Below are 14,343 nucleotides of genomic sequence, written 5' to 3'. Positions count from 1 at the left end.
TATTTTGCATTCTAATAAAATATTTAATTTGTCTGGAAGTTCTTGAGAATAAACGAAATAGATTTTTTTTTTTTTTTGGTCTTTGGTACTTAATTGAATTTCCCGATTATTATGAGAGTGCTCTGTTAGAAGTAGGGAACGTAAACTATTAGCTATTTACTGAATGAAGAAATGGCAAGCCAGTCGCTTGATTCTTTCAGAAATTAATACTCTTGATTCTTTCAAGTTTCCCCGAATATTATACTCTTGATTCTTTCAAGTTTCCCCGAATATTATACTCTTGATTCTTTCAAGTTTCCCCGAATATTATACTCTTGATTCTTTCAAGAGTATAATATTCGGGGTCCATTTTAGGAAACCTATAGCAATTCTCAGATTATTATTTGAACAGAGTTTGATGCTTTAAATTGAGTCTCCGGAATATTATTTCGACTTCCAAAAGCCCCATATTCAAGTCTCCTCTAATATTATTGCGAATTATTCTGCCGGACATATTAGCAAGAATGCTTATAAGAAGACCACCACACGGTTTATTTTGTACTGAAAAAAATTCTGTTACGGAAAGAAATGTCACTTAAAAAAACCCAAAAGGGGAGAGGTAGAAAATAGTGAAATTGTAAGCCATTGCTTTTTCCCTTAATTTCCCTGCAATTCCATTCCAGGAAGATAAGAAAGAAGACAAAAGGGTTATTAGAAACTGATCCAGATTGAGACTATCAAAAGATCAAGAGCAAAAGGGATTTAACAACAAGAAAGCTCATAAATTCGAACCCGAAATTTGAAAATTAGGGGGAAACAATTCCCGCATTTAGGAAAAGGAGAAGCAAAAACACGAACAAAAAGGGAAAATGAACAAAAACACCCAAAAAAAGTACTTTTTATGCCAAATTTGAAGTACCACCTGTATTCCATTCCATTTGAGTGCCTTTAGGTTGAGTTACAACTTTCATTGATTTTTCCTCTCCCTGTGGATTCGTTTAATTCACCTTGATTATAAATTATGGCAACATTTTACAGTAACTTTTCAGCAGTTTTTTTCAAAAATTTCAACAAGCATATTTGTTTGTTGTACAAATTTCTCCAAGATATTTTTAACTATAACTTCAGGTTTTTTTTTTGTTGTTTGTTTGTTTCAAATTTCTTTGGCATAATTTTCAGATATATTTGTTTTGGTTTCAATATTAAAATTCAAGCTTTTTCATTCTCTGATGTACTGGCAACAAGATTTTGATGTCGCTGAATGAGAACCCTGACAATGAATGCACTTTTTGGGACCTTGACTTTGATTAGCCTGTGTTTCACCACATATGTGACAGATTTGTTTGTTGTAAATTCTCGTTGGATGCTAGAAACTGTGGCATTCTTTGCATTGCCTTGGTTTACCTACAAACTTCTGTGTTGGAATTTTTGGTTTGTAAGCCAAATCATAATGGATTCTGGTACAAACTTCTGGGTTGGGTTTTTTGGTTTGTAAGCCAAATCATAATGGATTCTGGTACAAACTTCTGGGTTGGGTTTTTAGTTTGTAAGCCAAATCATAAGGGATTCTGGTACAAACTTCTGGGTTGAGTTTTTTGGTTTGTAAGCCAAATCATAATGGATTCTGGTACAAACATCTGGGTTGGGTTTTTTTTGGTTTGTAAGCCAAATCATAACGGATTCTGGTAAAGAGGTACCAAGTATTGTAACGAAAACAGAAAAAGAATCTCGAGTAGAGTTAGATTTAACAAACTTTTCATTTTAAAAATTTCTACATCGTTATTATGTATTAGTTCCTCGGTCAGTTCTTCAAGAGGAATTTTGAGTCGGAATGTCAAATATCAGGAATCTGTCAGACATATTTTCCCAAATGATGCCGGTCGAAATGAGGGTATCAAGGATTTTATTCAAGCCTAAGACTTGGACAGCGTACGCGGGGTTCGATTTTGTGAAAATAATCTTTCCTTGTCTTATAAATTTCATACTCAAAATATTTCTGTGCCTGTTGATGTGCTGTTTAGTATAGACCTGAATAAGAAATGGCTTAATACGAGAGATGGTGGATGATACATCTCTGTTTTACTGTTCGTTTAAGTATCCTGAGACGACCATTTTTCAACGGTTCTATCTCACTAAGAGATGACACGCGGAAGGATGTGCGCATTTCCGGAATTTACTTTATTGTTAAATGTAAACATCCCTTCCTTCATCTTTCCTCTCAGCCCTATTTTGTCGAATTAAACTCATCTTAAAGCATACGGAAAGTTCGGAAGATTTGAAATCCGTTAGCAAACAATGCACAATTATGCTAAGTTCTTCATATTGTCTTTGGCCAATTCGAGTAATTAGTCCATTGGTGGATTTCCCACTCTTAAAGAATTTTCGTTAGAAGCAGGATGTATTTGAATGTTAGTTGAAGCCTGCATTATAGGGGTGGCATTTACCAAGAAAGAGTCCAAGATATATATATATATCTTGAACTCTTTCTTAGTAAATGCCGTACCTATAATGCAGGCAGGCTTCAACTAACATTCAAATATATATATATATATATATATATATATATATATATAAGAAATTAGAACAAATGAGCTTCTTACCTAATGCCCAGAAAATAAAAAGCTGAGGAAAACCACATTAATTGGAAACCCAAACGTTGAGAGTTCGCAGTATGAATCCAACGCAAAACAACCGTTAAATCCAAAATCATCGTTCAAAACAGCTTCGGAACAGTGAAACTCATTTAAATATGTATATAAATAACTAAAAAACACGCAGCTTATGGAAAGCCGGTCAGCCGGTCGTTTTTACATAATGTTGCCGTTAAATCTTTTCTCTCCTTTTTTTTTATTTAGTTACTTTTATTCAAGCTTTGAATATTTACTCCACGTGCATTTAAACGACTTGAATAAGAAATAAAAAAAGAAAAGAAAAAATGTTATTTCATTTTTTCTTTCAAAACTGGCAACATAAATTGTTAGTGTTAGAAACAGTTAAAATTGGAACGTGAAAATCTCTTTTAGCCCCTAACTTTTAAGACATTGCTGCTATCGAAACATTTTAAATACAAAAGTTGTTCGTCGTAATGCATCGATAATTTGGCTAATTAGATTTTTTTTTCTATTTTTTAAGTATATAACGAAATGTAATTTTCAGCCTCCTCCCCTTTCCCACCATTTTCCTCCCCTTTGAGCTAGATGGCCCATTTACGAACTCATCTGATGTCATGTCGTCATATTCCCTACAACATATTCCAAACCAATTGAAATCCTCCAAAAAATTATTCTAATTATCCTGTTCACAAGATATATATATATATATAATATTTAGACGATATTATATAATATATAATATTTCAGACTGCTTCATAGAACGTTTTTACAGCTGCACTTAATTTAATCCTTCGTGTTTAGCTAATTAATGGTGCCGCAAAATGTTATATGAAATTTTCTGGAGAGGGTTCCTTAGAGGTTGTATGCCTAAAAGAGGACCTCCTGCCTAGTTCCATTTAGACAGGGGGGAAAAATATAAAATAAGTCAAGAAATAGAACGTCTATTCGAACGCAAAAATAGGCCTAACCATCGCCAGATATGTAATTGCTGTAACTTGCATAAGGAAAACGAGGCTCATATCTTACAAAACAATTATTTTTCAAGCCTGAAAACATTTTTTTAAAGATATTAATTTGAATTCCGTATAAATTTCTCCTTTATTTTAATAATATTTTTTAAATTTAATTTGACTCACTATCTTTTTTGAAATATTATCAAAAAATTCAGTCATACGCTTTTGCCGATTACGAACTGCGAAATAAAATTTTCCGCCTCTGCTTTTATTTCATATATATACATTTTTGAATTTACAGTAAACTGATTCAATTGAATTCATTTTTTTTCGGTCGCATCAAATAATATTTCATATTAATCATTTAACATCTTGAAAGTAGTTCGTTTAGCGATGACATTTACGAACACTTTATGAACTTATTTATGAAAAATTTCAATTCCTTTTCATTAATGGACTGTTTTGTTTTCAATGAATAGTTCTATAGATTAATTCTGGACACAGCTGCTCTGTGAATCAAAGTGGTTAGGGATTAGTATTCCCTTTTCGCATTAGCATTACCTGAATAACCATCTTTGTCCCTTTTCTGGTGAACGATTCTTTGCGACGTAGGCTGGTTTGTCTTTTCCTCGTCGACAATTCTCCTTCTGGGCGAATGATCTCCAATTCCATTATCTCCTTCACGTTCCTGTAGGAAAAAGACCGAAATAGGATTTTAGTGGAGATTTGGGATGATCCCGTATTGCAAATTACATTTGGAAAAGCTGCTTCTAGTCATTGACTGTCGAGTGGTTTAAAAATAATATCTATGAGATTAATTTTATTTATGTTATTTGCAATAAAAATCATTGTCTTTTCTTTTATTTGTTCCTTTTTTTGTTTTAAAGTTTCCATTTGGAAGATGTAATAAAATTTAAATGTGGTTCTATGTGAATCTTATTAAAAATATTTAACTAAAGCATAAATGGTTTAAAATATTTTAAATAAATATCATAAATGCGTTTTACAAGAAATATGCTTAAATTTATAATCCAAATAATCTGTTAACTCTTTCATTGATGAGGCTGGTATTTAGGTGGATCGATGTATACCTATTTAGCACAATATGCTCAACAACATTGTTACGATATCTTCTAGATAATTACCGATATTTAGAATATTGAACAGCATTATGGAGATATCGTACAGTATCGTTTTGTGCTAATAAGGATGAAATACACTAGCTATATATATATATGTTAGAAAGAAAATAAGAAAAGTTTCTACTAATACTAAAAAAAATACACTAGTTCAAAGCTGTTATACCTGAATATCGGTATACTATCTCAGTAATCGATATGTGTTCCATATCGATTCTATAATGACCGACATTTAGCATATCGAACAACATCGTGGAGATCTCGTACAATATCTGTGCTAATAGGGATGGGATACATTAGCTCAAGGCTTCAGCCTGATCTTCAAATTTCTTCCTTTTTTTTTTTCTTTTTTTTTTTAAAAAGGCCGCGGTGGCCTGGTGGTAAGGTCTCGGCTTGTGAGCCGTAGGGTTTCAGGTTCGAGACCCGATTCCACCGAAGAACCGTCGTGTAAGGGGGCTTGTTGCACGTTAAGTCCGTCATGCCAAACGTCCTCCCGCTCGTGTGGTGTGCTGAGAGGGGTGCCAGCTCAAGTGTCGTCCTCGTCATCTGACCGCGGTTCAAAATTACGAGGTCCGTCCAAAAAATAGCCCTAGTGTTGCTTTACAACGGAACGTTAATATAACTAAACTAAACTCTTCCTGTTTTTCTTATTTTTTTATATTAATCTGTTTAGAATCATATCAGAAAGATTATAAGATAAAATTATAACAGAAGTAGAACAGAAAGAAAAAATTATTTAAAATAAACACTAAAAAAAGGGATACACTAGTTCAATGTAGTATAAATGAACATCGGTATATTAGCTCGGTAATCGGTAAGGAATGCACAAGTTCAATGTTGATTCGATATTGACCAATATTTGGAATATCGAATAACATCGTGGAAATATCGTTATATATATATCGTACAATGTTTCTTGCTAATACGGATGGGATACACTAGTTCAATGCTCCTTTCTAATCTTCAGGCTTTCAACCTTTTTCCCTATTTTTCTTACATTAATCTATTCTGAATTATATCAGTAAGAAAATAAGAACAGATTATAACAGAAATAAAACAGGAAGAAAAGTAAATTTAAAACCAACTCTAAAAAGGAAATTTATAAAACTGGAAGAAAAAGGCTTGAATTTACATTTGACGAATTTTAAATGAAAAAGACGTATGAAATAAACCATGAAAATAATAAATACAAAGACAGAAAATATTTAGATATTTTTTTTCTTCTACAGATTATTTACTGCAGCATGTTCTAAAAGGTACACTATCTTGCTCAAATAATGTTTGTCAGTGAAATTAGACGCACTGTGCTTAGATGAATTCCTTTAAGTAGATAGAGGGTTCAGGGAGTGGTAGTCTGAAATTCACAGACAGAAAGAACTCACTGGCATATTCTGGAAGTCAGCCCTTTCAATTTAGGATAAAATATGGGACCATGTAATTGAATGGTATTATCTTGTCAAATAAAGCATTATAAATCCAATAAACACTTTTATTGAGTTTGAAATGTAACGAAAGAATTTTAATAACCACTTAAATACAGTTGTATAAATAAATTGGATAAATCAACTATCAATTTACAAGTGATTGCTCAAATTTTCTGTTTAAATTTTCCGAGATGTTTTTAATAGCTATATATATGCAAATAACACAAAATAACGAAAGACGAGGCTCCTTATTTATATGCAACTTCATCCATCCCAGATGGTGGAGTTCACTTTGATATGAGATTAACATCATGCATCCCAGATGTGTCGTCAAGTGTGTTTATTTCTCTTAATTACTTTGTTCCAAGTTTAGAGATTTTAAATTTATTAAAGTAATATTTTACAGTTAGTTCATGTTTCAAAAAGAATTCGAGTATAAGAAAAAGATTACCTGGATCATTTCGATTAACAATTTTGAAAGAAACCAGTGGAAAAGGTCCTCTTATACTCTCTCACAAAGGTGCCATCACTTCGAATGCCTTACGTGGCACTGGCATGCAATAGTTACGAAATACTAACTTTCAGCTTGAATTTAGCATTGTTAATGAATTACTATAATCATACTATACTATAATATATATATACTATACTAATACATATATACTATACTATACTAATACATACCATACTATAATCATTTAGTCACTTCATATAGGATGAGAGATATTTTCTTTCCTGCTATCAAAGTCTTGGACTGCTTTTGATTTTTTTTATTTACATTTCAATTATTTCATATAAAAATAAAATTTTAAAAAACGAAGTAGGTTTTATTCGTTACTTTTTAAAAAAGGGTAAAATTCATAGTAATAAGTTAATTTATAAAAATAGGAATGTAGCAAAATTATGCTCAAAATATATGTTTTGTAAAACTTTCTATTGTTTTGTCTATGAATATATCATATTTTTACCTTTTTAACAGTCCAAATATTTTTGAATGTGTGCTATAACATTGTTTTGTAGTTACTTTTGATGATTTCTAAATATATTTTCATGTTTGTTTGATGTTGCTTGACATGCCCATGTCATATCGGGTTTAGGCTAGATTTAAGTTTAAAGCTAATTTTTCCTCTTGGATGTTATGTCAGGGCAATGCGGGGTACTGCTAGTCAAAATCATAAAGAGAATAGTTGTTACTAATATTCGCTTATCTTCATTTCTTTCTATTTTACCACAAGCATCTCAATATTAATTTGTAATCAGAGGGATTTTATTATCCTTAGATTCTTTCGAATATATTTTGCAGATTAGGCTTAAAAATATTGCATTTTTACTGGAATGTTGAAGTCAAATAACTGAATAACGCTCATAAAATTTGTACATTTCAAAACTTTTAATTCGGTACTAACTGGAATAGAAAAAGTATATAGAAAATGTTAGAAGATTTTTTTAAACCTTTTTTCTTTATTTTTTTCCTTAAGCCTAACTAAGAGCACTAACTTTGTATTTTCGAGTCATTCTTAACCCGTCTATGGTAAATCGTGACAAATGAATTTCTTTTTCATGGGCGTATTTTAAAGCTTAATCAATAAAATTTTGATTAATCAACAAAATTTGAAACTGGTGAACTTCCCCGGTTGGTGAAAATAATAGGTAGCCAATAACTTCTCAATCGAATTAGCTAGTAACGTAATTGAAAGTTAAAAGAATAAAGAGAAATGTGCTTATTTTTTTAATATTTTTTACATATATTTTTCTAAAACATACTTAAAAACTTCCAGTCATTTTAAATTGCATAATACAAAAAAGACACATTCAAATTCGTTGAAACAAATTATATCACGGTGCACAATAAGTACAGAAAATTTTGAATAAAAAATAAGTACAGAAATATATTTATTCTACACTTGTTCGAATATGCTCTGTATTTAAATAAGTAAAGAAGACATTTGTTGTATTGAAGTACAACAAATGTCCTCAAGTTATAGCGAAATAAACATACTGTTTCAGTCTTTGCTATTTCTGTTTATTTAATGTATCTCAATATTGTTTCGCTATTATACAAAAGAAATAGCGTCAAGTTATTATCTTGTAATAATTAAAGAAGATTTATTTAATCTCAATTTTAAATATAAACAAACATTTTTTCATGAGTTGAATTTTTGCCAGACTTTAAAAAGACTCTTAAATCATTATCTCAAAATAACCACGGTTTATTCTTCAATTTCCTTCTGTTTGTTCTTTAAATTTATGTACATATTTTATTATTAATAGAATTTAAAAACTGTATACACATCATGATCTCAAACGATTATAAATGATTTCGTCGATAAATAATATAAATGATTAAAATATAAATAATATAAATGATTTCGTCTTTAACCTTTTATACTTAAGCATCACACTGTTATTAAATGTTTGAAGCATTCTACAATGTAATAAATATGGGAAGTTAACGTAATTGATCATCATGAAATCACATTCTAAAGTTGTGCAAAGAGTTTTCGTTCCTCTATGTTTTATGAAAACTGTGAAATCGCTGGAACTACCCAATATATTAATTTTGAAACATCCCAGAACTTTTCCTTTAAATATTCACCCCACTTTCTAAAGCACAACACTTATGCCCATTTTAGTGCCCTAGCTGAAGTTTGACCTCCTTATGGCTTACTTATGAGCAAATACTTTGCATCTAAATGGTAATGGGACATAAAAAGATTCCCTCATGTAGTATCAGTTTACGTCAGAACGGTAAATAAATTTTGAATTTGTTTTTCTATGGGTGTTATAAAGCTTTAAGGGGTGGACTCTATTATGTTTTTTCGAATTATTCACTTAGAGTTATGAAATTCTTATGCATATGTATTATAAATGCAAAGAAAAAATTCTCTAAAAAAATTTTAACGAAAATTATTTTTCAACGAATTTAAAACGAAACATTATTTTTAAAAAATAAAAGATATATAATTTTTTAATATCAAAATATTTCAGCGACTCAATTTTTAATTTTTTCTATTATTTTTTCTTATTACACAATATAAATTTATTTGAAATTAAACGGTGAATTATTTTGTAATTCTAATTAATTTCTAAATTTTTTGAAATATTTTTATGCACACTTACCAAATTTTCATAAGAATTTTATTTTTTTTGGAATTAAAATTGACTTTCATCTTAAAAAAACTCGAAATATAAAATGCATACCCTATTTTCTTTTGATGTTCAACCTAAATCTTAAATTAAGACACCTGGAACCTTTCTAATATATTTAAATGTACTTACAGCATCAATTTGAGGAAAGTAATTAAAATGTGCTTTTCTTTCTCTACACCTTTGAAATATCCATTTTATTGAATAATATATATTATAACGCTATTTTAGTTGAATATAAACATATATTTTGGTGAGGGAAAGATAAAAATAAAATTTCATGTTTATGTCCAATTTTGCTTATTTCAAAGTCCACTGTCATCTTAATAGAATGATTTACAGATACAAATAAAATTCATGCCTTTTCTTAGTCAAAGATTTTCTTAGCCAAATTGAGTATTTATTTGTCATTATGCATTATAATGAAATCTAAAAATTAAAACAGAATAATTATTCCTAAATAAATATTTCGATTTGAATTGTGTTGCATAAGAAAATCCATCTTTATATAGGATATCTATTTACTTTAATCGTCCATTAGTAGTTAATTTCTAAACATTTAGAGATAAGCATAGACTTCTAGTTGGATAGCCGCTTTAAATGGCAGGAAGAATTATATATATTTTGTTAATTCATTAAATGCATTTTTGAGAAAATTTTGATGCATAATAAATAGAACATTAAATGTCTTACACAGCATGACATATACAATATCAAGCATGCTGCTGTACTTTGAAAAAGGTTAAGGTCTATGTACACACTTGAAACTTCGAAAATCGTTCAAAATGTCGAATATTTTTTTTATTGTTTAATAATGCTCTCTGATCCTTTAGCTTTCAAACGACACCAAGATGTTGTCAATATTCGAAATATTTCTCGAGTTATAATTATTTTTCTTGAGGTGCTTTCATTAAAAACTCTAGTTATGGTTTTTTAAAACTCATTTTATGAAGAATGATATTTTTCCACTATGTTGTTTCATTCAAACAATCATAACTCAACAAGAAATGAACCAAATGCAATTATTTATATATCAAAATAATCTGTATGAAATAGCGGATGTTTTGTGCCTCAATCAAAGATACATATATAGAGATAAATTTTTATTAGCTATTTAAAAGTTAAAATGACAGAAAAAATCTCGCTTTTTCTATTCATCGTTGATGAAAAAATTGTTTAAAAAAAACTATATATTTTTATAACTTGATTGAGGCAGACAACATGAAGACTAATATTAGACATCATTTCGAACTAGAATTCTGTGTCTGTACAAATTAGAATTTAAGATATCATGTTTCAAAAAATATGCTACTTAGCTCATTAAATATTATTTAATTAACTAATAATTAGTGTACTATTGTTTTTTCTCACTGAAATGAGTTTAAACATATATTAATGACCTACTGTAAAAAAAAACTGGATTTTTAAAGTTAAAATTTAAAAAAAATCTTCTAGTGTGTACGTACACCTTAAAATAAATGTTCAAAGGATTTGCAATTACAAATGATACATGCTGAGCATATTTATACTCCATTTCAAAAACTATGGAGCTTTTATGAATTTTAGTATTTTAAGCTAAGTAATGGCCACCTCGATGGAGAACCGCCCATGATTAGATGTTCTTCCTTAAGGTGGCCCTTGAAATAATTTAAAATAATTATATTCAAATCTTCCTAACTTCATCGTTTTCCGTAGCAATAAAGTAGGAAGTAATAATAGAATGTATTGCCAACAATATTTTACTAAATATGGGTAATAGTATCCAAATTAGAAAAATGGGAGAGGGATTGTATGAATTTCGGAGTTCTGAAAACTGTATAAAAATTTATATTTAGTAACCTTTTCATCCACAACATAAAATATAATTCTTATTTTTATGGAAAGAATTATATTTTAGAGCATTTTTTCCATTTGACATTTTCTCTCTCGTTCCATTGATAGTGTATGTCTATAATCTTTAGAAATTAACAATTAAGTGGGCTTATTATTAGAAGTATGAGTTGTATATTAATTTTTTATAATTAAAATGATTTCTAGAACATCCTTTATATTGTTTTTTAAAATTATTCTATTTCACAACAAGTATTGAGAACTAAAATTTATTTTGCATAATGTATGAAGTAATAACAGAATAAAAAACATTTATTGCTTAATGTTTCACGCTACAACAGTACAACTTCTTTAACACAGAATATGTTTCAAGCAGTTTTAAGCTCAAATTGATTAAATAATACTTGACAGCATCAAAAAAATATTTTAAATATAATGCCTTTTTTTTTAGCAAAATGTGTCATACAAGCAAAAAATCGAATATTTTATTCATATATTTATAATTTCAAACGCAGCTGAAACTAAAATTTTAAATGAATAAATAACCAAAAATAAATTAAAGCATTTAAACAAACAAAACTAATTCTCATATGCCATTTTGCTTATATAGGATGTCTCTTAATGGAAAGGCAAACTCAATGGATTGTTAGTAGACATCAAGAGGAACAAAAAATATCAAAGGAACATGATATCACAAAACCAAACTCAGAAAATGAAAATCGCGAAAAACATTCTGACATTCGCTGCTCTGAGCTCAAAAATCGTTGCTAACACATAATGCAAGAATGTGGACGTTGCCGCATGGCAGTGTGTGCTAAAAATTCCAACATTTTTTGCGTGTCAGCTTTAGGGTAGGAATTTTCCGTAATTATGTCTTGGGCCTATATCTGCTGCATGAACGTCTGAACGAATCAAAAGTCTGCTGGCCACAGCGGGCAAGGTATGTGGTTCCTGTATGATAGCACCCTTGAACATTTTTTCCATTGCTGAGTAATCATCCTGACACGCGGGATCAATTAACCAGCCTCCATACTCACCGGATCTGAACCCCTGTGACTTTTTTCTTTGGGATAATTTAAATCACTTGTTTATACAACGCCTGAAGACACAATGGATGATCTTTTTGTGTCTACAGACCTTCGATCTACAGTCGCTGCGGCATCAACAAAAAAATGTCTAATATTTTCGTGTGTGTCTGGAAATCGTCTATATGTCGTTGAAAACTGTGCAATGACGTCAGTACCCCTTTAATAATTAATCAAGAAATATTTTTGCAGTTATTATTGTATTTTTTGTCGTTTCAGCGTGACGTCAAAATCCTGTGAACGTTTTCAGAGAACTTCATCCTCTCAAAGTGGTTTGCGACGTCCTGTTCCACTGCAATTTTTGTTCCCTTTGATGTCTACCAATAATTCTCCGCGTTTGTCGTATAAATGCTAATTCGTAGTTGGAAACAGTTATCCAATATAGAAATCAATCGTCTTGCTATATATTTCGAGCTCATTATGAAAATCTCTATTTAAATTTGTATAATATGTCGTGTAAAATTAAACTAACAGCAATGAACACCGGCCTCATTACAAAGTAATAAGCAAATTTGAAAAATGTTACGTACCTATGTTTCTATCATGTTTTATAAATGCAAATATTTATCAGAATTTTATGTTGCAGTAAATTCTGTATATAATATCATATGCATTTAATAAATAATTTATTCTTATAAACTATTTCCATTTATTAAATAAAGTATTCTTATAAGCTATTTCCATTTAATAAATAATTTATTTCTTTAACAACTATAAATACATTTAAAATTATTCATAACCTGTAAAAAACATTCTACTTGGATTCGACTTCTAAATTTTTTATTCATCTTTTTTGCAATTTTTTTAATTTATTTTTAATTATAATATTAAAACATGAGGTCCATAAAAATGAATTTAATATCGTCCGAACATGTACGCATAAATGTAGCTCTAACATAGTGAAAAGTGTTGTTGTAATATAAAATTGAAATATTTATAAAATTGGGATAAAGAATTGTATAGATATAATAAGGATATCATTGAGAATTTAAAGTTTTGTCAAGTAACATTGTTTCGTAAATATTGGTGGAAACTTTACCATCTTAATTAATATTTAATGGATATTTTAAAGTTTTGAGCATCTTTTCTTTATGAGTAAATACTCCCTAAGAAATGCCACGTTTGGGGTCTGTAAGTCTGACGATCAGTCCCAAAGAACACAGAGAATGGTTTTTTTCATCATCTTATGTCTTAGTTTACAGATAGCATCCTGTTTACATGCATTATCATATCAAGCAGGAAAATGTTTTATATTGGAAAAAAAGTACTTACTTAACAATATTTTCTATTTCTTCTTTTCCTTTCTTTGAAACAGGAATTTTATCGATATAAATTATTTTATCCCCTGGCAAAACTCCTGCTTTTTCCGCTGTACTACCTACAAAAATCACACCATCTGTGAGTGAAAAGCTTCATAATTTCAAATAGAAATCAATGATTAAACATTCTGCAAGAAAACGCAGCTGTTAAAATAAACTCATTATTGCCAAATATGAGACCTCAGTGTTTATCAGTTCCTATAACTCCTGAAACACGAAGTGGCCAGAGGAGTCACATCCTGTTTCAGCAGGTGAGATTGAAAAATAGGAGAGGAAAAAAGTTATTGAAAATAAAATATATTGATTCTATATCTATTACGAACATCAAAATAAATATTGACGCCTGTTCTTACGAAATGCGTTGTTAGGAAGATACGAAATTAATTAAATGTTATGAAATTAGGGAAAATAATTTTCAGTTGCATTAATTTCAGTGGCACATATTTATTTAACAAAAAAAGTCATTGCCTTCGAGGTTTTATGAAATTCAAACTTGTGGGGAAATAGTTTGGCTCTCAAGTGCTTATACGTTTCTCAAAACCAATTAAAATTGATTTTCGAAAACTACTTATTATTACTGAATTTAAAAGTTGATATTGCGTTTATTAGTTGAATTTTTTAAGCTTGAATTCATAATTCATTGTGATATGCTGAGAAGAGAAGCAATTATTTTAGTAAAAACTAAATGAAATGTAGATATTGCATAAGAATTGTCTTATCATATCAGATATTTATTTGTCATTATAATATTAGGTAGATTCCTATAGGAAAACTACCTATTGCAATGGTTCTCCTGATGAGACTTCGGAATATATATATATATATATATATATATATATATATATATATATATAT

At 29.5% G+C, this 14,343-nt stretch overlaps 1 protein-coding gene across 1 annotated transcript in view; it reads right to left on the bottom strand.

The window, feature by feature from the left end:
- The window catches only part of LOC129980823 (uncharacterized), a 603,477-nt gene extending 589,930 nt beyond the window's left edge, over positions 1-13,547 (bottom strand). Inside the window, exons 1-2 of the mRNA XM_056091226.1 lie at positions 13,442-13,547; positions 4,106-4,232 (exon numbers count right to left, since the gene is read on the bottom strand). Of these exons, the coding sequence (XP_055947201.1) occupies positions 4,106-4,216 (111 nt within the window). The 5' untranslated portion in view covers positions 4,217-4,232; positions 13,442-13,547. The remainder of the gene's footprint in view (positions 1-4,105; positions 4,233-13,441) is intronic.
- Between the last annotated feature and the right edge of the window lie 796 nt (positions 13,548-14,343).

Source organism: Argiope bruennichi, chromosome 8 (assembly GCF_947563725.1).
Source record: "Argiope bruennichi chromosome 8, qqArgBrue1.1, whole genome shotgun sequence".
NCBI lineage: Eukaryota > Metazoa > Arthropoda > Arachnida > Araneae > Araneidae > Argiope > Argiope bruennichi.
Note: the sequence above shows the minus strand (reverse complement) of the source record. Positions and strands in the feature narration are given on the sequence as shown.